The sequence below is a fragment of the Odocoileus virginianus genome, unplaced genomic scaffold, assembly GCF_023699985.2.
Source record: "Odocoileus virginianus isolate 20LAN1187 ecotype Illinois unplaced genomic scaffold, Ovbor_1.2 Unplaced_Contig_2, whole genome shotgun sequence".
Taxonomy (NCBI): Eukaryota; Metazoa; Chordata; class Mammalia; order Artiodactyla; family Cervidae; genus Odocoileus; species Odocoileus virginianus.
This window is the reverse complement of record NW_027224319.1, coordinates 2,143,797-2,169,178: the sequence shown is the minus strand read 5'-3', so window position 1 is coordinate 2,169,178 and position 25,382 is coordinate 2,143,797. Positions and strand designations below refer to the sequence as shown.

At 48.6% G+C, this 25,382-nt stretch overlaps 1 protein-coding gene and 1 long non-coding RNA gene across 4 annotated transcripts in view; one reads left to right on the top strand and one right to left on the bottom strand.

Annotated features, from left to right (window-relative positions):
• LOC139033771 (uncharacterized) overlaps positions 1-2,787 on the bottom strand; it is a 97,496-nt gene extending 94,709 nt beyond the window's left edge. Inside the window, exon 1 of the long non-coding RNA XR_011486242.1 lies at positions 1,728-2,787. This is a non-coding gene — a long non-coding RNA (uncharacterized lncRNA). The remainder of the gene's footprint in view (positions 1-1,727) is intronic.
• The window catches only part of SLC6A11 (solute carrier family 6 member 11), a 127,052-nt gene continuing 102,444 nt past the window's right edge, over positions 775-25,382 (top strand). Inside the window, exons 1-4 of one of the 3 annotated variants that reach the window (XM_070463337.1) lie at positions 775-1,243; positions 4,455-4,589; positions 4,711-4,851; positions 8,136-8,226. In XM_070463337.1, coding sequence (XP_070319438.1) covers positions 994-1,243; positions 4,455-4,589; positions 4,711-4,851; positions 8,136-8,226 — 617 coding nt within the window. In that variant the 5' untranslated portion in view covers positions 775-993. Of the gene's footprint in view, positions 1,244-1,617; positions 1,757-4,454; positions 4,590-4,710; positions 4,852-8,135; positions 8,227-25,382 lie in introns of those variants that run through there. The other 2 variants (XM_020872554.2, XM_070463336.1) reach the window with 2 other exon arrangements.

Here is a 25,382-nt window from a genome sequence, read left to right as displayed (position 1 = left end):
ATGTGACTACACAGAGTATGGTAATGTTCATAAAGCACTTCCAATACACTAAATACTTTATAAGCATTTTCGTATTAACTCCACACACACACATTTGTAACAAAAGCACTATTTGCAATATTGGTATTCCTATTTGCAAATCAGGAAACTAAGGCACAGAAATGTCAGATGACTTCTTCACACGACTAAAAAGACTAAGATAGATGGCGGTTCAAATTAGATTTGCCCATTTCCACAGGCAAATCTAACTGCCACACTGTCCTGAGTCACTATGTTTAGAACGGTGGGCGCCAGGATGGACAAGATCTGGAGGCGTCACTAGCCTAGGGGAGCTCACAGTCTGAGCTCTGGGAAGAAAGTTCATTTTCTTCCCCGCAGTTCATTTTCTCCCTTCTTCCACACTGTGGTCCCTGCCAACATTATTAGCATCACCTGGGCGCACACATTCCAACAAACGCAAAAGCTCCAGCCCTGCCCCACCCACTAGATCAGGGTCTGCAGTTTAACAGGACTCGCAGGCGCTCAGACTGCAGAAGCCTGTTCTACAGCCGCTCTTCTTATTACAGGTGAGAAACTGAGACCCAGAAATTCGGAGATCACAGAGTGGTGAAACTTCAGGGCTTGGTGTCTGGAGCCCAGTCTAGGCCTGAATGCACGCTTCCACTCTTCTAAAAAGAGGCCAGTGGGTAGGACACGGGGAGGGAAGGGGCGCGCGCAAGGTGCTCGGCGCGCGCAAGGTGCTCGGCGCGCGCAAGGTGCTCGCGGGCTCCCAGGCCCGGTCTAGCCGGGCTGAGGCGACGCGGGCGCCCGGCGGGGCCGGGCCGCAGCGTCCCCGTCCCCGTCCCCGTCCCCGCGCTGGCCCGGCCCGGCCCGGCCCCTCAGCTCCACCCCCTGCCTCCCCCTCCCGCCTGCTCGCGCCTCCTGAAAAGCCAGCCCGCCCGGGGCGGCGGCGCAGAGCCGGGCCCGGCGCACGAGGAGGCAGCCAGCGCGGCCATGACGGCGGAGAAGGCGCTGCCTCTGGGCAACGGGAAGGCTGCTGAGGAGGCGCGGGAGTCTGAGGTGCTGACTGGCGGCGGCGGCGGCGGCGGGGGCGCGGTGTCCGCGCGCGACAAGCGCGACAAGGCGGTCCACGAGCGCGGCCACTGGAATAACAAGGTGGAGTTCGTTCTGAGCGTGGCGGGGGAGATCATCGGGCTGGGCAACGTGTGGCGCTTCCCTTACCTGTGCTACAAGAACGGCGGAGGTGAGTCGGCGCGCGCGCGCGCGCGCGCGGCCCTGAGGAGGACTGGGTGGGAGAAGCCGGCCCTGTGGGGGCGGGGAGCCGGGCCCCCTCCCGCGCCTGCGTGTGGCGGGACCCCAGTCTCGCGGGGACGTCGGCCCCGGGGCCACCTGGCGCGAGAGCTGACCCTCGGCGCGAGAGCTGACCCTCGGCGCGACGCTCGCCGCCCCAGTGCGCATGCTTGCGCCCCCGGCTTCGCACCTGAGCGCGCCACCTGCTAGCACGCGGGCACTAGTCCGCCCGGTGTGTGTTCTGTCCCCGCGGGCGTGAGGTGCAGACCGAGGCCGGGAGCCCTTGGCGGGAGTTCTCGGGCAGGAGGCAGTCCCTTGGAGCCTCAGCTTTCCTGACTGGAAATGCGCGTGAAGGAAAGGGGACTTTGGTCATCCGAGCAGCTTCGGGCTTCTGAGGGCTTCCCGAAATGCCAGCCTCCGGACTCTACTCAACTTACCTCATCTCGTTTCGCAGTCGTCTTTGTAGGTAGGGGTATATTCCCCGTTTTGCAGGGGAGGAAACTGAGGAGCAGAGAAGTCTCTCACTCCCCAAGGGGTAGAGGTGGGGTTCCGACACCAAAGGCCTGGTTTTAAAGTGAGATTGGACGCACAGCTGGGAGAACTTCTTTAGGCGAGGCCCGTTGCCATTTGGTTTCCCTTCCTTTCATTTGCCCGTAGGGCCCTTTCTAGGACTGTCTGGTTGGAAGATAGGCACAAAACAGCTTCTTTGGTCTCAGAACAGTTAGCAACAGTACTGACTTGCTGTTTAGAAGGTGGTTAGAGCTTGCCGTGAAGAGGGGAATGGCAACCCACTTCAGTACTCTTGCCTGGGAAATCCCATGGACGGAGGAGCCTGGTGGGCTGCAGTCCATGGGGTCGCTAAGAGTAAGACACGGCTGAGCGACTTCCCTTTCACTTTTCCCTTTCATGCATTGGAGAAGGCAGTGGCAACCCACTCCAGTGTTCTTGCCTGGAGAATCCCAGGGACGGCGGAGCCTGGTGGGCTGCCGTCCGTGGGGTCGCACAGAGTTGGACAGGACTGAAGCGACTTAGCAGCAGCAGCAGCAGAGCTTGCCGGGGTCAGGGAAACGAAGGTGACCAGAGAGTCGTTTCTAGTGACAGCATGTCCGAGGCTGCATGGTGGAGACGCAGCAGTTAAATCCTCAGATCTCCCAGCTCCAAGAAGGGGGGGCCTCCAGATTTGAGGAGCCCCCACCTGTCGTTATCAACAGAGCAGCTGGCAGGGCCATGGCAAGGGACCCTGTGAAACCTCGAGGGGCACGGTTTCTGCAGAGAAAAGCCGGTGTTTGTGTATTCATTCCTCTCTCTCTTTGCTGTGTCCCTCCAGCGGATCCCGAGTCCAGCAAAGGTAGCTCAGAGGTTTGGCAGGGACCACACTGTCGGGCTTTGCGGGGCAGGACTTCCTGTGCGGGCAGCTGCAGGGAGAGCGAGAAGGGGACTGCTTGGCCAGGGCCCTTTTCTTTGGAGACATTCATCCTGAAGGCACAGGCTGCTCCAAGCCTGCCCTGCACTGGTAATGAAGTGGCCGCCGGTGTCTGTGGCTTGGCACGGGGAGAGAGGGAGTGGCCTCAGAGACCCTGAACGTGCCCTGAGCCCTCAGCTGGGAGCCTGCCTCTCTTCTTTGCACATTCATCCTGTGTAAGCTGCTGTGTCCGCTTAGACGCCTGTGGAAACCCTTTAGGATTGTCCCAGGCAAGAGTTGTTTAAACCTCTCCCCCCGCCCCTTTTTTTTAAGCAGGAAATTGTTATACCAAAACCAGAAACACATTTGTAAAATCAGAACATTGTATAAGCTGCATTAATTACAAACTCTCAGATTTTTTTTTTTAAGAAAAGGTTGTAGTGAGTACAGTTTTAAAATGAGTCATTTTTTTTTTTTTTTACTCTAACTCAACAAGAATCTCTGCTGGGTGTACAGATATCCTGGTTTAATTATCTTAAGGATTACTGGCTTTGTGAACAGAGAGGCCACAAGGCCTTCAGAAAGTGTTATTTTATTTTAAATTACAGCATGTTAGGGAAACTTCTGTGGCTTGTCTTAATCACTTAGATTCAGCAAACAGACCCTTTTTATCTTCTTTCAGACACTTTTTGCCTTCTAATATAGTTGGGGGAATCTGCTTATCAACTGTTTAACTTTCTTTAAAAAAAAAAAATCTATACAGCTCTACTCATAAGTTGCAACAATACTTTAGTATTTCTTTCCCAATGTAAAACTTTGTAAAAATAGAAGAGCTAAGACCCTTTCACAATGTGGTAAATATTGTCCTATTACCAGGATTGATCAAAATCATTGCTGTTAATCCTGGGTTAAAGGGACTTCATTTAGCAAAAAGCAATTTCAGTGAAAGCCTTCATTCGCGAGATCAGATGGCGGGGAATAGCGTGTGTTTTCATGCTTTGTTATTAGACAGAGAGAGAATGAGGGATTTGGAAAAATCCCTTTCTGCTTGTAATGGCTCATGTTCACCTCAGTTATTTAATTTGTTTCACAGAAAGGCCCAGGCGGTGGGTATTGTGTTTCAAAATGGGAGCACTAAAGCTTAAGGTGGTCTTTTCTCCAGACTGATTCAAAGCCAGCCTCTCTGGCTGTGTTCTTGCTATGAACTCCTCATATCTTAGCTCCATACCTGGGGCTCATGTACAGGGACCTATTCCTGCTCATTGTATATCTCCTTGAGAATGCCTTTCTTTATAAAGATTTTTTGCAGGTTACTTCCAAAGTAAAAAGAAGAGGCCCCCTCCCTTGGCCAATTGAGGTCTTTATAATATAAAAGGAGGATACAGCATTCAGGGAGGGAATAGATTTGACTTGTGCTGGAGGATAGAATGCATAAATGACAGATTTAAGCATATCACACAGTTTCTTAAACTTTATCCTCTTACCTGTACAACCATTCTGTGAGATAAGTGGTGCAGTTCTTACGTATTAAAGCCTTATTTTATAGGTGAATAAGTTGAGGCTGGGAGATGTGACATAGACTTACTCAAGGGAGTAGGTGGCAGAGAGCCTAAATCCAGGTTCACCTTGTCTGACTCTGGTCCTCATAGCAGGAACTTGAGCTCAAGCTCAGAGCATATGCTATCTTGCCTCTAATAGGTTTTCAAGGGCTGAAGTGGTGGAGGCAACTTTAGCTTCATTCCTTTCCTTTGCATCTTTGCAGGGGCATTCCTGATTCCCTATGTGGTGTTTTTTATATGCTGTGGGATTCCTGTTTTTTTCCTGGAAACAGCTCTGGGACAGTTTACGAGTGAAGGTGGCATTACATGTTGGAGGAAAGTGTGCCCTTTATTTGAAGGTAAGTGCTGAGTTAATCAGAAAATAAAAGAATGCCGGGGTATTGTCAGGCTGTGAAGGGCAGTTTTGTTTAACGAGTTGGAGAGGGACTCAGATCACTGCCTTTTCTGTGTTTTTTTCAGGCATTGGTTATGCAACGCAGGTGATTGAGGCCCATCTAAACGTTTACTACATTATTATCCTGGCATGGGCCATTTTCTACCTGAGCAACTGCTTCACCACCGAGCTCCCCTGGGCCACCTGCGGGCACGAGTGGAACACAGGTACGGCCTCCCTGGAGGCTCTCTCTGCTGGTCTTACTGGGCGAGCTGGGAATGGTGGTGCGTCACGTGTCTTGCTGTGAGTTCAGATTCCACTGAAGCTGGGGGTCATTTCTGTACCTGGTCTGCATACTAGCATGAGCTGAGCACTAGCCCAGGGACTGGCACAAGGAGAAGAATTGTGCCTTTCTTACCCTGCTTTGCCAAAAATAGAGGCTGCATCCTTTGGGCACACAGTAAGGATGCAAGTAAGAAGTGCTAAACTGAGATCCAGGGGTTCAGGCTGCAATTCCAGCCCTGCCTCTTGAGTGTCACATTTTCCTCTGTAAAATGAAGGGGTTAGACTAGATCAAGGGTTGCAGACAGGGGGGCTGTCAGCCAATTAGGCTTTAGATCAGTGACCAGCCCATTTCAAAAATGTATTTGTTGTATTTGTATTTTCAAAAATTGAAAAATCAGAAGGCTGGGGATGAAAATCCAGATTCCCGGCTTCTCTTGAAAAGTTGATCGTACTTGGTAGTAGTGGCTGCAGCTGAGAAACGGCTGTTGTCTGTGGTTGAAGCATCTGTCCTCAAGCTGGCCACAGTCCCCACCCAGCTCATGTGGCTCATTGATTCTACCTGCCCACCCCAGGTAGACACCTGAATTCACCACCCTCCTCCTCCCTTCAGTGGGTAACTTTTGAGATGACTTTGAATTCTAATATACTGTTTACTTATCAATTTGTCAACCTGTCAGGACTGAGTCTTACAATCTAAGGAAGACAAGTACTTCTCAACCCCTATGAATGGAGACTGCTCTGTACAGACATCACTAATCGATTGTAGAACTCTTTCCTCTTGAGTCTAGTTTTGGCCTTGGAGCTCTGCTCAGTACTGCCCTAGACAGTCACTGCCTTTTGACTGCAGTCAACATACCTGCTCTAATCTGTTCACCATCTGTGTTGTAACCTGTGGTTAGTTTTCCTTGTAAGTGGCCAGTCATCCTGAAAGCTGAGATACAGTAAGACAGGGCAGGATGTTGGTCACTGGCAGAAGGAACGGCAGTCATTAGACCAAGAAAATGCTGTGAACTAGTTTTTAATACCTGCATAAACTTTACCTTGTTCCCCCACCCAGCACATTTTTGGGGGGGTTGCGGGGAGTCTCATTTTCTCTCCCTGGTTCTTAACCTTTCTTTGCCCAGGAGCATAATCAAGATGTTTATCAAACTAAAATTCAAGGACATATTCTTGGAGGCCTGCAAGTCATCCATGATAAATTAATTGTGCAAATTTATTTTGAGGGTACTCTAAAAACATGTGCATGTTCTAATCATCTATACATTCACCTTATAAATGAGGACGGTTGGGGATCTCAGTGCCTGACTTTGTTCACATTGACAATTTAAGATGCATTCTTGGTGAATAGGATGATAGTGGCCAAGGGAAAAAGAGATTTAATTCATAAATGATCATTGATACTAAGTCCAGCCAAGAATGCAGTAAACTGTAGCAATGAAGCTTCTGCAAATGCATGACCAGAGGAGAATGGTGATAGAACTGAATCTCAAATAGTGCATGGAAAAATAAGCAAGTTTAACTCCATAGGCCCTGCCTCCTACCTCTCAGGTCCATTTTTCTGTTGGGAAATCAATTTAATCTCACAAGATGGCATTATCGTGCACACCCGTTTTATGCTATCAAGTTGAATTGTGTTGGTTCGGTAGTATAGTTGGTATTTAACTTGTAAAATCTGGCTTCATAGTTGTTTGAATACTTGAACCCCAAAGGCTTTATAACTCATTGCTTATTTGTAAATAAATAACTATTATTTTAATAAAAATGCCTTGTCAACTTTGGGTGTCTGAGAAATTTTTTTACCCTAGAAAAAATTGAGAGACACTGTATTAGAGAATCTGATCAAAGCTAAGGGCTCCTTGCTCTAGAAAAAGGCACAAGGGCACATTCAGGCATTTTGCTTATAACTTTAGGTTCCCAGACTTCTCTTAAGACTGGCTGTGGACCCCACAGACCGTCTCCTTTCCTGGTATGGTTAGCACTTGTCCAGAGAAGTGGGAAAGGAGCGGACACTTGGGGGGCTTTTCCCCCAGTGGGCTGCAAAGCTTTCTCCCACTGATTTGCACTCCCCTTTCTCTGAAGGCTTGTCAACAATTGTAATGTGTGAAGTATCATGTGCAGGAGGGCTTCATGCTCCAGCGATTATAGATGTAGTTGGAGGGTTTGTGCATATGTGAGCAGAGTGAAGGGCCAGCATGAAGCTAAATGCACGCTCCAGGCTGGTCACCGTGCGGGGTGCAGGGGCTTTGAAGTGAGTGGGCACACGTGATGCTGTCCTCAGGGAACTCACAGCCTGGTGACTAAGGCGGCTCTATGAACAGGGAGGTGTTGTAAAGAGACCTGGATTCTGTGGTGGCAGACAGAACCAGGCAATAACCGTGGTAAAGGAAATGCAGCCTTGGCGGGACTGTTGTTTTCCCCTAACTGGCTGGTGACTTGTGAGCAGGGAGAGGGTGTGGGTGGGGGGCCCTTGACTACTTCTGACCCTCTTCAAAATAAAGGGAGTTGGAGAAGGAGGTTCCTTGGAGGACTTTTAAATTTTAACTTCCTTAGAATTCAGGAGAGGGAGATCAAAGAAGGCTTCCTGGAAGAGAGGGTAATAGGCTGATCTGGGCCTTAAAGGACAGACACTCATGTTTTTACCTTGAGATTCAAATCCCCCTTGGTCATCAAGTCTCATGAAATGAGAAGAGATAGTCAATAAATCCTTTCTTAGATTGAGTGAGTGAGGGAATGATGAAGGAACTAGGAATTCTTTACACATTCGGATATTGTTTCATCCAACTGTCGGGTCTTTATGAAGCAGCTGTGACATTAGCCTGAGTCTCACCTGCGTTACTGGCCCAGGGACAACATGGCTGATGCCCCTTTTTAACCCTCATGTTTCTGCCAGGGTGGAACAGTTAGATGCCATGGAGAAGCCTTAGACAGGGAAGTGGAAAAGGTGAAAGATTCAGGAGGAAAGAATTGGACAGGGTGTACTAGTGGGAAATAGAGGGAGGAGGTGTCCTACCCCCAAAACTTCTTCTCTGGTTGGAATCAAGCCAAGCCTCCCTCTCAAACTGTTTGTACGTGATTGATTTTCCCCACAGTGCTCTGTGAGGCATGTTTACCTGGAGTGGCTGAGTAAAAACCACCTCGTTGCACCATCAGCTCTGAATGTTGTGCTAAGCTCCAGCCCTTGCAGAGGTTGATTTTCTTGTGTTTCTTGTCCTGTTTCCCACTGCAGAGAACTGCGTGGAGTTTCAAAAACTGAACGCAACCAACCACAGCCACGTGTCCCTGCAGAACGCCACCTCTCCTGTCATGGAGTTTTGGGAGTAAGTGGAAACACCTTGTCTCCTTCGGCCCCTGGGAGCTCTGTCCTGGTTGCCTCCACCCCACCCCTGAAAAAACCTGACCCTGCCTCCAGCCTTGAACTTCCTGGCTTCTGTGGGCATTTGGCTGGTTTAGAAGCCAGGATGGAGATCTTGAGAGGTTTTCCAAAGGGGCACAGCTGAGAAAAATGCTTTCTCGTTCTTTGTTGACGTGTCAGCATGCCTAGTTACTTACCAGGGCAAGAAGTGCTTGGTAAAATAATGGGCAGTTTAAAAACTCATTTTTAGCAAAAGAGAAGATTTGGACTGTTTGCAATAAACAAAGTCAAGAGTATATTTAGCCTGGAAAGCAGAAGTCTCCTGGGGGGACAGGTTAGCTTTCATTCAGTAGCTGCAAGGTCACACGGAAAGGACATAGATCAACCTGAGTGGGGAGAGGTTGTAAAGAGGCAAGTGCTTAAGGAAGAATGCAGTCCCACAGTGTTGTCTGCAAGTACTTTCATGGGTTGTGAGCCCTCATACCTGGAAGTGTTTGACCAACATAAGGCTGTTGATGGTTTTGGAGACAGTGCCTGAATCCACTGACTTTATAGGCAGTATTTGTGCGGGTAGGCATTTTTGCAGAGACAGGCATTTTTCATCAGTGTTCCAAAGGGATCTGTAGCCCTTGAAGTTGCAGGGCTGCCATGTACAGTTGTATAAGTTGCTCACTGCACAACTCTAGAGGGTATCATTTACACTGTGAATGTGCAGAATTGTGTAGCGCCCCAGGAATTGAAGAAAAGTTTCCTCTATGGGTTGAAGACTGGATAAAGGCTCACTGAGGCTTTTCAGTTTGAAAAGGTCTGACTTCATTGAAGAATCTCCCCTACCATAGTGCTGATGAATAGTAGTGTAGAGGAGCAGTAGTTTTATGAGTGATTTTTTTTTAATTTAACCAGATACCATTCTTAGTGTGTGGCTTTTCTTCATTATTTGTGTACAGCATACAGAAGTTTCAACTATATTGAATTCAAACCTGCCAGTATTTTTCTTTTTGGTTTGCACAGTGAGTGTCTTATTTAAGATATAGTTCCCTACCTCAAAGTTGATATATATATATATTTTTTTCTGGGTTTTCTTCTCAGAGTTTTAAAGTTTTTTTTTCACATTCAGGAATATAATCTACCTGGATATTATTTTGTACAAGATATGAAGTAGGAATTCAGTTTTATTTTTTATATAAATAACCAATTTCTCCAGCAGTATTTGCTGAATCATTCATCCTTTCCATACTGATTTGTCATTGCCATCTTCCATATAAAGTTTTACTGAAAGCATAGATCTGTTTGAGAGCACTGTGATCTCTTCATCTATTTTGCTGTGTGTCAGTGCTATAACTAAAGTTTAATTTTAAGCCTTGAACCCACAAGACAGGTCCCTCACTTTGCTGTTTTCCAAAATTATTTTAGTCTTCCAGATGAATTTTAGAATCGGCTTGTCAAGTTAAAAAAGCAACAACAAAAAAGAAGAGAACAACTCTGTGGGGACTTTGGTTGGGAGGATAATGAACTTATAGATTAATCTGAGACAGCTGACACCTTTGTGATTGAGCCTCTCTGTTCATGAACATGGTATAGCCCTCGGTTTATTTAGGTCGTTTAAAATGCCTGATGAAGTAGTGCTACCTGATGTGGTTGGCAGAGAAGCATCACCTGGTTGGACATGCAAACTCTCCAGCTTTATCCAGACCTACTGTCATTGTTCATTTGCTCAGTTATGTGCAATTCTTTGCGACCCCATGGATTGTAGCATGCCTGGCTTCCCCCTCTTCACTATCTCCTGGAGTTTCCTCAAACTCATATACATTGAGCCAGTGATGCTCTATTTGACTGTGACCTACTGAGTCAGAGTCATGTGACATTGTGCTGGAGTGGAGGCTGCTTTGTGTGTATGTGGGTGGGAGGGGTGCTGTGTGGCCTTTTCCAGCCCCAGTGGACTATAGTTTCCTATAGGAATGTTTTGGACCTGCATGTTTGAGAATGGCAAAAGATGGTCTCTGTGGTCCCTTAGAGAACAGAACCCGAAGTCCTACACTGGACAAGGTCTCTGTGTAACTTAACATTGATTTGTACCATTCATTTTCTTTGTAATGTGTATGGAAACCTGGATTAAATTCTTATTTGTGCAGCATGTTTGTTTATTGTCTGAATTCCCCAGGAGGCTGTCGTGAGGCAGCACCTTTTCTGGTTTTGGTGCCCACTGCTGGCATATGGAAGACCCTCAGTGAATATTTACCAAATGTAAAGGTACACGGGAGGAAGGCAAGCAGACAGTATTTTCTACAAAACAGTACATAGGAGAGTCAAAGTGGGCTCTGGCAAGTACTCATCTTATTCCTAAGCTCCTCAGAACAGTACTGACTGCTTCGAGGATCCCTTTGTAATATCCATGTGTGCATGCATACTTAATCGGTTCAGTCATGTCCATTTCTTTGCAACACTATGGACTGTAGCCCGCCAGGCTCCTCTGTTCATACGATTCTCCAGGCAAGAATACTGGAGTGGGTCGCTGTGCCCTCCTCCAGGGAATCTTCCCGACCTAGGGATTGAACCTGAGTCTCTTGCATTTCCTGCATGGGCAGACAAGTTCTTTAGCATTGAGCCCCCTGGAAAGCCCATAATATCCATGTTACCCACTCATTCGGACACCAAGTGGTGGGAGGAGACAGTTAGTCTGTGTCCTCACGTGTAACTGGGCCTTTTTGCCTGCTACTCGGTCATTCAAGATGAAAGTCGATAGCAGAATGAGCCCATAGTTCCAATTTTCTACTCTGATTGTGTTTGTATCATCTATGCAGTGTTGAAATCTGCATCCTTAAAGCACTCCAATTCTGGTATGACACTCCTTCCTTCCTTCGCAAGATGTTTGTATGAGACAGCTCTAATTCATCTTTTCCCCAGAGGTGAACTTGGGACATAGACACTCTGTGAGATGTTTGTAGCATCCTGTGAAAAACTGTTTGGGGCCACATAAACTTGAGAAGGGCTGAAGGCTGTGCCCTTCAATAAGAATATCCATTACCTTTGATTAACTCAAATTCCCAAATGTATTTTCCCGTGCAATCGTTTGGAATCATTCCCCCCATCCCCCTCCCCTCCCCAACCCAGGAATGCTAGCATTCCACTAAACACAGCCTGGCAAATGCCATGCTAGGAGGAAGTTCTTCCTTGAATTCAGCCAAAGATTGGCTTCTGGGGCTTTAGAGGGAATGTGCCTGATTCCTTTCCTATGTGATGATGCTTCAAGTATTGGATCAAGTGTCCTCGAAAGTGTGTCTTTCCTGGTTCCCTTTGCCATTTCCTCGTGTGTCTGATTCCTGTCTAAAAACTGTGCTGTTAGTGTCCTGTCCCTGCTGCCTCTGACCCCAGGGATCTCATTCAGGGCCACACGGCTTGGTCAGAATAGACTGCCTCAGCTGGGTGCTCGTTCGTTTGTTCCGCAAACACCTGAGCTCCTGGTGCATGTGAGCAGGAAACTGGCGTGGTTGGGAGTGGTGGAAGTAGAGGATGTGGTCCTAGCCCTCTGGAAGCGGAGGAGAGACAAGCCCGTGGATCTCATAAAATCAGTTACAAGGGGCTGCTTCCCTGCCCATGGCTGGCCATGCCTTCACCCTGACCTTGGGCTTCTGACATCTTGAAGGTTCATTTCCCCTTTCAGGGAATAATTAAAATGACTGTCTTAGCCACTGAGAACAGCTCCAGCTCTGGGTCAGTCCCGGGTTCTGGATTGGGCAGGGGGCCTGTGAGGCAGGGGCGGCTTGTCTTCCTGATGTCAGATTTCAAAATCAGGCCACCCTGGTTTCCCTTAGTAACTCATTATGCGTCTGGCACCTGTGCATTTATCTCAATATGTTGGCAATTCTGCATTTTAAGCCCATGTGCCTTGTGGGGATTGAGTGCTATGAGTGTAACCAGCATTGTGGCATCAGATGGACTGTGTTCTGTTTTCACATTCTTTTCTAAGCACTCTCATCTCTCTTGTCCATGGTTTTGCAAGCAAATGCATGTTAGCCATGCGTACAATTGAAAGTGCTTTTGCATGGCATCCATTCAGCACACATTTGTTGTAAGCATATTGTGTGCTAAGCCTGCATTAAGCTCTAAGGGTAATTTCTTCTCTATCTTTATTCAGAAGGATGCAGTCTTGTCTTTTTGGTTTCTCTTACTGGAGGAGGTTTTAAAAATTTGTGTATTTCTAAATCACATGGCCACTTGAGTTGATTTTCATTTGGACACAGAATTTGGGCTCAGAGTTGCTGAAGTGAAACTCCTAATTCTTTCTGTGGTTCTGGGGTTGCCCCTACCTACCTCTCAGCCTCATCTTCCCTTCTGCCCACTCCCCTTCTCTGGACTGGTGCCGTTTGTATGTCCTGGGCTTGTCCTAGGCTCAGTCTTGGGCATTTGTAGAGAAGAGTCCCTTTGCTTAGAAGATTCCTCACCAGTTCCTCGTGTGTCTGGCTCTTTCTTATCATCAAGTCTTAATTCAAATGTCATTCAGTAAGCTCTCCCAGCCCATGCAGCTGAGTCAGTCCCCTAGTCTTTCTCCACCCCATCTGTCAGTTTTGTTGTCTGCATAGAACTTACCTGAAATCCTTGTGCCTTTATTTACTGGTTTCTTCTTTTTCTGTCTCTCTGTTAGACGGAAAGCCCTGTGCCAGCAAGGACTGTCCTGTTTTGTTCCCTGTTGTCCTGCCAGCACATGCTAAGTGCTCAATAAATATTTATTAGCATGCATGGATGGAAGAGCGAATGAATGAGTGAATGAGTGTTTCTTAACCCTGTGGAGGTCAGTGTCGTCTTAGTTCACTCTTGTCCCATCTATTGAAGAGTGTACATTCCCAGGTTCAGAAATGTCATTCGTCTCTTAGATCAGCTCCTCTTTATAGAAGTGGGTTCTCTGGTGAACACCTGATTTCCTTATTGCCAAAGTCACCTGTGCTTTCTTGTAGAAAAGTGTAGGAAGTATGTCTGAGGAGAAGGAAAAAACTGCATACAGTGGGATTTTATTTTCCATGGTGCTAAAGCAGGGAGGGGTTACTTGCCGAAGTCTGCTGTTCAGACTTGCTGGAATCCACCAGACCCTCCCTGGATAACATCCCTGAAGCACGAACCAGGCCTCCCCCGCGCGGAGCAGAGAGCAGTGCTTCTTCACTCTTGTTGCCGCTGGCAACTATCTGCCCTGACTTGTCAACACCAGGGGTCCCTGCTTGCCCAGACCCCCCGGGGCCCTAGCAGGACCAGAAAATAGATGAGGAGGTATGAACACGATGCTGAGAGCGGAAGCTCAGGGTAGAGGCACTGCTTGTATATCCAGGTGCTGAAATGTTCCAGAGAAGTGTAGTGATAAGATGCGAGGATGCAGACAGAGACCTGGGCTTTAAAGCCAGACAGCAAGAATTTAAATACTGTTGCTTCCACTTATCAGCTTTGGGCTCACTGTTTGAATCTGTTTGCAGCTCATTTTCTTTGTCTGCAAAATGAGAGGAGGAGGGGGAGGAGGAGGAGGAACAGTTGGGCTTAGTAACTGCGGAAGAGCTGTGTTCTATAAAATATTACTCATTCTTGAACATTAGAGTAAAGATACTTGTACATAAAATCAGCTATGAGGCGATTTGTTTTCACAAATAGTGGGTGTCTCACACTGAGTCATGGGAAGCAGGGATTTACTGAACTGCAAGAGTTGTGTCTGAGGTTCCTTTTACATCCTGATGCATGCAGGAAGAGAAAGGAGGTCACGGTTAGTTACTAAGCACTTGCTATGTACCCTGGCCCCAAGCATGGCCCTCCAGGCCCATCGCTTCATTTACTCCACCTGCCCGTTGGAGAGATGGTACGGCATCACTGACTGGACAGATTCTCATCTCGGGATTCTGAGGCAGGAAGAGGCTGAGGGGCTCATCCAAAGTGCCTTTCTTGGCCAGCAAGAGCCGGAGCTGGGCTGAGAGCCAGCCTCTCTGATCCCTGCTGTGTCCCTCCACCCTTCCTTGCTTGTTCCTCTTGCCCGTGACTGAAACGCCATCAGCTGCCTGTTTTATCTCGGGGCGGAATCCCCCTGGCCTGTCCCTCCTCTCTGCAGTCCTGTGGCACTCGGTTCTCAGAGGGAGAGTTTTGTGGTAGATTGTAGTTGTTCCGTCACTAAGTCGTGTTTGAGCCTTGGTGACCCCGTGGACCACAGCACGCCAGGCTTCCCTGTCCTTCATTATCTCCCAGAGTTTGCTCAGACTCATGTGCATTGAGTCAGTGATGCCATCCAACCATCTCATCCTCTGTTGCTGGCTTCTCCTGCCCTCAGTCTTTCCCAGCATCAGGGTCTTTTCCAACAAGTCGGCTCTTCACATCAGGTGGCCAAAGTATTGGAGCTTCAGCATCAATGTCAGTCCTTCCACTGAATCTTCAGGGTTGATTCCCTTTAGGATTGGCTGGTTTGATCTCTCTTGCTGTCCACGGGACTCTCAAGAGTCTTCTCCAGCCCCACAGTTCTGTATAATTGATGGAAGGAGGAAGGGAGGGATGAATGAGGAAGGAGTTAAGTCTCCAGCGCCGAGCACAACCAAGACACAGAAAACTTGTTGGCTTATGTCTTCTTGGATTTCAAGAGGCACCTTTGGGAAATAACTTGAACCTTGCTTTTAGCAGAACTGTGGTTTCCAGCTGAGCCAGGCGTTGTGTTCAAGGCGAGCAGGCTCTGATCTGCTGTGCTGACAGATGGAGACCGAGGCTGGCCCCCCAGTGTCTATAGTGGCCCGGCAGCTGGTGGCACGAGAGGTTCATGAGTGACTTCAATTCAGGCTCAGGCAGAGAGCCACACAGAAGGGGCTGTCCCCAAACTTTAGTGCATTATCCCAATTCCATATTACTTCTAATAAAGCCGAGAGAAAGTGTAAAACTCTCCAGATTTTACACACACACACACACACACACACACACACACACACTCAGCTCCATGCTTTCCCTGGAAGACCTGTAAGGTTAGGAAGAAGCCCCAGAGCTGGGACCTGACTCTCCTACTCACTTATAGGGACTCTGGGCATGCAATTCTGAACTTGAGCTTCCTCCCTGGAAAACAGGTGTGCCTCGCCACCCTTCCAGGTGCAGGCGCAGTCAGCATACAGTGACAGGGTGTGGGGGGGGCCAGTAGTCCGTCAACAGTAGTAGCTGCTCTCACCCCTGCATCTTACCCATACTCAGCCTGTCCCCCCCACCAAGACCCCACAGCTCAGGTGGTGAAGGTGACATTCAAAGAATGGAGGCCTCCTAGTGGGATACTCTGGACCAGGGGGAAGACCCCCCCCCCCCCACACACACACGCTCCCACGCTGGATCTCTAATCCAGGACTTTTCCCACGTCATGTGTGTGCCCACTGCCCCCTCTGTAGCAGACAGTGACTCTGCCAGCCTTAACACAGAATGTGGTGTTTGACCCTCTGAGCTTTCGGCCACTTGTAATAGAGAGCTACTGTACTCGGGGAGGCGTGGAAGGCTTGGGCAGCACTTTGGAGCTGTGCTGAGTCCTGCCAAGGCGGAGAACGGCAGGAACCCGAGGGCCCTGGGACCCCAGCCACAGGGCAGTGAGGCCCTTTCCTCTGCGTGGGACCCCTGCATATGGACACCTCTCCTTATTGCCTCCTGTGTTGCTGGTTCTTCCCCTCCAGCCATGCGGGACTGGAATAGGTGTTAAACTTGGGGTCAGGAGATGGGGGTGCAAGGCCAGGCTCTGCCATTCACTGCCTGTGGCCAGTGGCAAGGTGCACATCTTGGAGCCTGACTGAGTATGCTCTGGACAGTGGGTGTGACACAGGATAACCTGCATGGCATTATCTCTGCCAGAACGTGTTCTGCATAGTTAGGACGTATTGTTTTGGAAAGGCAGAAACATGGTGGGGCACATCCTTCTTAATAGCCTTTAGATGACTTGGTGGTGTATTTACATACCATAAACTGCACACCTTTTAGCTGTATAATTCATGACTTTTGAGTGAATTTGCCAAGTGTGAAGTTGTCACCACAAGACTGTTTTGGACTATGTTCATCATCCTAACAAGATCTCCCATGCCCATTTATAGTTTATCTCAGTCCCACTGCCAGGCAACTTTTCACCTGCTGTCTGTTTCTTGGATCCGTATAGTCTGGATATCACATATTTGATGGAATCATACAATGTGTGGTCCTTGGTTAATGTCCTCTTTCACTTACTTAGCAAAATGTTTCCAGGGTTCATTCATGTTCCAGCATGTGTCACAGATTTATTCCTTTTTGTGGCTAATATCCCATTTAATTAATTAATTAATTTAGTTTCATTTGTCTGACTATGAGTTGATGGACATTTGGGTAGTTTTCAGTTTGGGGCTATTTTTGAATAACCTAATTTAGTTCACTCACTCAGTCATGTCTGGCTCTTTGCAGCCCCATGAACTGCAGCACACCAGGCTCACTCTGTCCATCACCAACTCCCAGAGTTTACTCAAACTCATGTCCATCGAGTCAGTGATGCCATCCAACCATCTCATCCTCTGTCATCCCCTTCTCCTGCCTTCAGTCTTTCCCAGCATCAGGGTCTTTTCCAATGAGTCAGTTCTTCACATCAGGTGGCCAAAGTATTAGAGCTTCAGCTTCAGCATCAGTCCTTCCAATGAATATTCAGGACTGATTTCCTTTAGGATGGACTGGTTTGATCTCCTTGCAGTCCAAGGGACTCTCAAGAGTCTTCTCCAACACCACAATTCAAAAGCATCAGTTCTTTGGCACTCAGCTTTCTTTATGGTCCAACTCTCACATTATACATGACTGCTGGGAAAACCATAGCTTTGACTACATGGACCTTTGTCAGCAAAGTAATATCTCTGCTTTTTAATATGCTGTCTAGGTTGGTCATAGCTTTTCTTCCAAGAAGCAAGTGTCTTTTAATTTCATGGCTACAGTCACCATCTGCAGTACAGTAGATTTTGGAGCCCAAGAAAATAAAGTCTGTCACTGTTTTCATTGTTTCCCCATCTATTTGCCATGAAGTGATGGGACTGGATGCCATGATCTTTGTTTTTTGAATGTTGAGTTTTAAGCCAGCTTTTTCACTCTCCTCTTTCACTTTCATCAAGAGGCTCTTTAGTTCCTCTTCACTTTCTGCCATAAGGGTGGTGTCATCTGCATATCTGAGGTTATTGATGTTTCTCCTGGCAATCTTGATTCCAGCTTGTGCTTCATCCAGCCTGGCATTTTGCATGATGTACTCTGCATGTAAGTTAAATAAGCAGGGTGACAATATACAGCCTTGACGTACTCCTTTCCCAATTTGGAACCAGTCTGTTGTTCCATGTTTGGTTCTAACTGTTGCTTCTTGACCTGCATACAGATTTCTCAGGAGGCAGGTAAAGGTGGTCTGGTATTCCTATCTCTTGAAGAATTTTCCACAGTTTGTTGTGATTGACACAGTCAAAGGCTTTGGCGTAATCAATAAAGCAAAAGTGGATGTTTTTCTGGAACTCTTGCTTTTTCTATGATCCAATGGATGTTGGCAATTTGATCTCTGGTTCCTCTGCCATTTCTAAATCCAGCTTGAACATCTGGAAGTTCATGGTTCACGTACTGTTGAAGCTTGGCTTGGAGAATTTTGAGCATTACTTTGCTGGAGTGTTAGATGAGCACAATTGTGTGGTAGTTTGGACATTCTTTGGCATTGTCTTTCTTTGGGATTGGAATGAAAACTGATATTTTCCAGTCCTGTGGCCACTGCTGAGTTTTCCAAATTTGCTGGCATATTGAGTGCAGCACTTTAATAGCATCATCTTTTAGGATTTGAAATAGCTCAACTGGAATTCCATCACCTCCACTAGCTTTGTTCGTAGTGATGCTTCCTAAGGCCCACTTGACTTCGCATTCCAGGATGTCTGGCTCTAGGTGAGTGATCACACCATCATGATTATCTGGGTCATGAAGATCTTTTTTGTATATAGTTCTTTTGTGTATTCTTGCCACCTCTTCTTAATATCTTCTGCTTCTGTTAGGTCCATACTGTTTCTGTCCTTTATTGTGCCCATCTTTGCATGAAATATTCCCTTGGTATCTCTAATTTTCTTGAAGAGATCTCTAGTCTTTCCCATTCTATTGTTTTTCTCTATTTCTTTGCACTGATCACTGAGGAAGGCTTTCTTATCTCTCCTTGCTCTTGGAACTTTGCATTCAGATGGGGTTTGAATAACCTAGGGGTTTTGCAAAGGCTGAGTTTTATGTTAACCTTTTTAACAAACTGGCAAATGTTCCCAATGTGGCTAAACTGTTTTACATTCCTGCCAGAAAGATATGAGTTCCATTTCTCTGTATTCCCTTTTTTTTTTTTAAGCAGATGCTCTTAATTTATTCAGACTGGCTAGGAATATACTTTTTATGGGTCTGTCTTAAGGAGTTACTCCAAATATTATTTTTTATACTAATTAACAACAAAGTGACAAGATAGAAAAATTATACTTGAAGTATAGTACATTTTTAGGAATCAAAGTTCAACAAAAATTCTTGAATATGTATGAGTGATGTTATGATTTTGATATGTTGACAGAAGAGACTATACATTTTTGATGGGATGAGTACACATTTTGGTTTCTCTGGTCCCAGTGCGATTGCTTGTCTTGGTGTAATTATTTTTTTTAATTTATTCATTTTAATTGGAGGCTAGTTACTTTAAAATATTGTGGTGGTTTTTGCCATACATTGACATGAATCAACCAGGGGTGTACATGTGTCCCCCCCCCCTCCTGAATACCCCCTCCCACCTCCTTCCCCATTCCATCCCTCTGGGTTGTCCCAGTACACCGCTTTGAGTGCCCTGCTTCATGCATCAAACTTGGACTGGTCATCTATTTCACATGTGTTTTTGAAGATACTTATTATTGTCTATCTTTTTGATTGAGCCATCCTCGTGGGTGCACCCTTGTGGGCATGAAGTGACATCTCATTTTGTTTTAATTTGCACTCTAATGAAGAATAGTTCTAAGTAAGTTTGGGAAACATTGGTTTAGACAGAGCTATTGTTAGTTGCTCAGTCACATCCAACTCTTTTTGACCCCATGGACTGTAGCCTGCCAGGCTCCTCTGTCCATGGAATTCTCCAGGCAAGAATATGGAGTGGGTAGCCATTCCCTTCTCCAGGGCATCTTCCTGACCCAGGGATTGAACCCAGGTCTCCTGCACTGCAGGCAGATTCCTTACCATCTGAGCCACCAGGGAAGCCCAGACAGACAGAGCTATAGAAATGCCTTTATTGCAGGACTTCTCAGAGCCTTTAATATTCTAATGAGCATGGGGACTCTCTAAAGAGGGCTACAGTGTGTAGCCATTCCTCAGTGAGTTCCCTGTATGACCTCAGGGTGCCATACAGGATTAGTTTTCTTTGGGAAGCATTAGGCTAGGACAGAGGTCAGAAAACCATGGACCAAATCCATCTGCTGCCTGTTTTTGTAAATAAAGTTTTACTAGAAGACAGCCATAGCATTTGTTTACAAATTGTCTCTGGCTGCTTTCACACAGCAAGGGTAGAGTTGAATAGTTGGGACAGAGACCATACACCTTGTGAAGCCTAAATCCGTACTGTCTGGCATTTTATATAGAAACGGTTAGTGTACCAGGCATTTCTAGGTCAGAGGTCAGCATAGATGCTCACTGCATCTTCAGGGGGGAGGAGGTTCTTGGTTTACAGGTACGGACCAAGGAAGCACTTGGTAAGGCTTCGTATTATTTAAGCTGATGCTTGAAGGACAGGCAGAATTGTGAAGGCGTGTGAGAACTGAGAGGGACATTGCTGGCAGAGAGAACTGCGGGATGGATCCTGGGAACAGAGACATGTAGGGTGTGTTCAGGACTAGAGGGGACCTCCGTGTGACCGGGGAGGAGGATTTCTGCAGCCACAGGGGAAATTGGTGCGGGAACCCCACACCTTACAGACCAGCTTCGTTGCCTGTTGTGGTCTCTGAGTGATACTTTTCTGGCCCATCTTCCCAAGACAGGGCTGTGGGTCCGAGTTCTATCTCAAGTTGAGCACTTGTGGCTTTAGCCTCTGCCTTTCTGGACGTGTTGTTTCCCTAAGCCACGGTTTTCCCATCTGTAAAGGGGGAATCGTCATTGCACTGACTTCAGTGAGCAGGAAGGAAATGCCAGCTGTCCCTGTCCTTGTCATCACCTGTCTCCTCCCTGAGGGCAAAAGTCACCTGCCTTCCTCCTCACTGCAGCCCCTGTTCTTAGGGCACTGAGCAGCCTGCAGGTAACACTCGGTCATTCTCCTGAGGGAATGCGTGATGCGGAGGCCTGAGTTTCCTGCCAGGAAGGTCCTAGCCCTGAGTCCCCAGCTCCGTTCGTTGCCTAGACTGAGGGCCCCTGCAGGAGCAGACCCCTGACATGGGGAGAGTTGATGCCCTGCACTGGGCCAGGGAGGTGAGAGCAGGACCCCGAGGGGGCAGGGAAGGTGCATTTGTTTGGGCTGCTTTTTTGTTTGTTTGTTGCTTTGGGAGACCAGAGAGGAGGCCCGAGCTAGGCTATTTATAGCTCGGCCCCTCAGTGCCAGCATTTAGGGCAGTCTTCGCGTCCCCGGCAGCGCTCCCGTCCGTAACAGGTTAAAGAAAGCTGATGTGTATGCTGGTTATGTGCTGGACATTAGGATGAGCACCACCCCCCCACCAGCTGGGGGCCTGTTCCCACACCACCCGCCCTGGGCTCTCTGCCATGGTGGGAGAGGGGTCTGCTCCACCTCTGCTTCCTCAGGTCAAACCACTCTCTGGTCTAGAAGCGGGTGTTTGGAAGGGAGGTGCCGGGCATGGGGTCCCACCCAGACTCAGCCCCTCCATGTGTAAGGGGCGGGCAGGGGACATGGAGAGGGCAATGAGGGTGTTGCAGGATCAGCTCTAGACACTTCCTTGAGACTGTGGAGGACAGTGGAGAAGCCCTGAGCAGGCCTCCCCTCTCTGGGGCCAGCTTCTGCCAAGGCTGTGGGCATCATCAGAAGAACCCTGTTTCAGGTCCCGATCTGGGTCAGTTGCTGGGCCATTCTGGACCTCAGTGGCCCCACCTGGAGAATGGGTATCAGAGTGTCTTCCAGAGTGGTTATGTTGCCGTGAGAACTGAATGTGTGAGATGTGAGGACTCTTGCGTGGCACCCGCCACAGTCACCTCTGCCACCAGCTCCTTCTTGTTCCTTCCTCCGAGAATCTCTTAACAAAGATGGTTTGCTTTTAAACTCACCTGTTGGATTCCCCGACTCTTCCCCTCCTCTTCCCTAGAAACGGCGTCCCCACCTGTGGACTTGGCCCCTGTTGCCCACCCCCTCCCTCCTCCCCCGTCCCCCATTCCATCCTGTATTTGAAACTTCTCCCTCCCTCCTTACTCTTTCCCATTAAGTCTCCCAGTCGTGCCAACCTGAAAATAAAACAAACGTAAGACAGCTCTGGTACCCTGTGACTGAACTGCCAGGCTCCGGCTCCATCGGAGCGGCTTCCCCAAAGAGCCGTCTCAGCAGGTCTCACCTCCCCACCTGCACCGCTGTCTGAAGTCTGCCCCACCAGGGCTGAGTGGCTTGCCTTGCTTCCCCCACCTCCCCAGTTCTAAACCCCACAACGCTGTCTGTCTCACCAGGCTGCTGAAAATCCCTCTGCCTGCGGAGGCTGCCTTCTCCAGGGATGCCCAGCCCTTCTCTGTCCCGTGAAAGGGCTCCTCCGTCGTCCTCTCTGCCTGTAAATGATGGGGCTCTGGGTGCCCCCTCTCGCTCATTTCTCCGCCTCTGCCTAGTCGACCTCATGCTCTCCCCGGACATTTGATGGCCAAGGGCTCAGGTCTGATCTCCTCTCTGCATCTCTGTTGTGAGCTTTTGCAGCCAGAGACCCAGCTGCCTCTGGCCCTTGCAGCCACCTGGGGGTTCCACAGGCATCTCAAAATCGCCTTATCTAAAAGATTGACTGACTCTCCACCTCCTCCTCCATCCTACTTAACAGTTCACTCCTGCTCAGCTAACGACTCCCCCTGCCACCCCCATGTATCCGTTCAGGTACACGCCTGGTGTCAGCCTGGACTGCCCACTTCCCTGCTGCCTGCCACCCCCAGGGAGCCACCTGGTGTCCCTGCTGCTCCTCAGCCCCCCTCTTCCCCTCCAGGGTCATTTCCCTACCTTAGTCCAGCCCCTCCCCCTTTATTGTCCTAGTTAACGCAAAAGTTTCCACACCAGGCACCTTGCTCCATTCCATGCCTACCATCCAGTCTTCCCACTGCAACCAAAGAGAGCTTTCCAAAACATGCACCTGATGGAGTCTTGCCCCTTTGTAAGAGTCTCCTAGGCTTCCATCACCCTCAGGAGGAGGCACCCGCCCCTCCGCAAGGCTCACCTGCTCATCACTCCAGCCTTGTCCTCGCCCTTGCTTCTCACCTCGCTTCCTGCTGCACACTGAGCCCTTCTCTGGCCTCTCGGAGCCCTGGTTCCATCCTCCCAGCTTTTGCCTTTGGTGGCCTTTCTGCCTCCAAATGCCTCCCTCTTCTTTGTTAACTGTCCTGCTGCTCTCCGGGACCTCCCCACCCCACCCCCACGTCCTGATACTGGCCAGACTTGCAGTGAGTGTCCCCTGCTCTTCCCTGTCCTCGCCATCTCCGCACTCGGCTCTGTTCACTGGTCTGTCTTCCCCCAGTGGACCGTGAGCCCAAGTGTAGTGCAGTACCTGATACACTAAAGACACCTTAGTAAGTGTCATTTGAATAAATTGAGAAATGCATGAAGGACGCATGCTGGGAACTGCTTTTACCCAGCACACGAAGACAGGTGAAGTAGCTCTGGGGTACGTGCCTTAGATCTGTAAAGAGAGGAAGGGGTGATTTTTGTGTCATGGGGGAGTCTGAGGAGCAGACCCCGTGGGTGAATGTCTGGGCTCTGGAGCCAGGGTCCCTGGGTTCAGATCCCGACCCTGTCACTTGCTCTCAGTGACTCTGGGCAAGTTCCCTGACCACCTGGCATGTCAGTGTCCCCTTCTTTGCAGTGATGATAACAGTTGTACCTTCCTCAAGGATGGTTAGAAGGGTAAGATGAGTTCCTGCTTGAAGACCAGTGGACATGGCATTGGGGAGAAGGAGAGGGTGGGACAAATTGAGTGAATAGCATTGAAACATAGACATTACTGTATATAAAATTAGATAACCAGTGGAAATTTGCTGTATGATGCCAGAAGCTCAAATCGCACCTAGAAGGGTGGGATGGGGTGGGAGGTGGGTAGGAGTTTCAGGAGGGAGGGGACATATGTTTACCTATGGCTGATTCATGTTGGTGTATAGTAGAAGCCAACACAATATTATAAAGCAGTTATCCTCCAATTAAAAATAAATACATGTTAAAAAAAACACTAAGAAAAACTACAATGACAAAAAGAAAGCCTATGGAAAGGGGTGATGTCCCTTCCCCGAGGTCACACAGCTGGTCAGGAACAGAGCTTGGTTTCAAGCCCAGGCATTTCTGTATGTGCTGAGGGCTGGAGAAGCAGAGACATTACACCTCCAAGTGCTGGGTGGAAATCTCCAGACATAGTCTTAATGACCTGAAAAAAAAAAGCCACCTGAAGAACCTGCTTTCCTGCCTGGCTCATAGTAGGTGCACATTATAACCCAGGTCAATGAATGCCTCCGAAGGGCCCCATGCAGTCTTCAGCATCTCCTGTCCCCTGAACGGTGTCGGGAGGTCTGTTCCCGGGTCCTTTTTGGCCAGGGTGTTGGCAGCAGACTCTTCTTTATTCAGACCGTTCTTCTGTCCCAGTGCTTCACGGGGGAGGGTCATTAGGAAAGTTTTTTTTTTCCCCCCAGGAAGAGCTGTGCCTTCTCCAAGTCTCCAGAGTTGAGTGTCCCAGCCCCCAGGCTCTCAAAGGCTGCCCTTGTGGGTTTGAAAACAACCCCAGAGCCCTGCAGGCCGAGAACCTGACCCCCCGAGCCTCCTTTCTGTAGAAACTCATGCCCATTGCTAGTTAGAGTCAGCGCCGGTAAAACCTAAAGAAAATAGTTTGAGGATGTTTTCAAATAGTGTCTGGTGGAACAAAAGAGCCATTCATCCCGCATAGCTTTTAGTAATGTGCTTCCCATTCTGGGAACTAGATTGTTCAATTAAGCGAGAGGGCTCTGAAGCTGGCTGCATGACTCGAAAGTGTGCAAGCTCCAAAATGTGGCAGAGGGGGCCTGCGCCAGCTCGCTCCTGGCAGGTCTAACCCCTTCTTTGTCCCTGGGTCCCCGCGCTGTTTCCAGACGCTACGTTCAGAAAAACCACGACATCAGTCAGAGGGCATGTGCGTGTATGCGTGCAACCCTGCTAGATCTGGGTCCTCGGTACCCCAGGCATCTCCCTCTGCCTCAGCAACTTTCTCTGCTGCTCCAGGTTGTCCTTTCCCATTCGCCAGCTGATGGATGTTCCGGAAGCTTTCAGGGCCTGGGGGTGGGGAGATCACCTGCAGTATGTCAGGTGGTAGTATGCATCCTCGGCTACGAGGCTCTTGGTCTGGAGACAAGGAAGTCGGTGAGCACCCTCAAGTTCCTGCAGAATTTTGGGGGTGAGCGGGCACAGCAGGGTATTGCTCTGTTCTGGGGAGACAGTGCATCCCTTCAGTGACTTCTCAGAGGACCCCAACTCCCTCTTCAAGTAGTAATAGTGGTAGTGAAAGTCACTCAGTCGTGTCCGACTCTTTGCGACCTCTTGGACTGTAGCCCATCAGTCTCCTCTGTCCATGGAATTCTCCAGGCAAGAATACTGGAATGGGTTGCCATTCCCTTCTCCAGGGGATCTTCCCGACCCAGAGATCAAACCTGGGTCTCCTGCATTGCAGGCAGATTCTTTACTGTCTGAGCCATTAGAGAAGCCCCCCCTCCCTCCATGTTCTCTCTCTCTCTCAAAAAAAAAACCCTTGCTGTTTCTAAGTCATTCCTTCATTACCAGGAAATTCTACTTCTGCAGTGATGGCCAAGCCTTGCCCTTCACGAGCAACTGTTGGGAAAATGTAGCAAAACGCAAGCTTCCTCAGAACCATTCCATAAGGATTCAGACTTGATGGGTCCAGGATGGGACCCAGGGATTTTTATGTCTTCGGCAGGCATCCCACAAGGACCATGCTCTGGGTCTTGCTGCTCGGT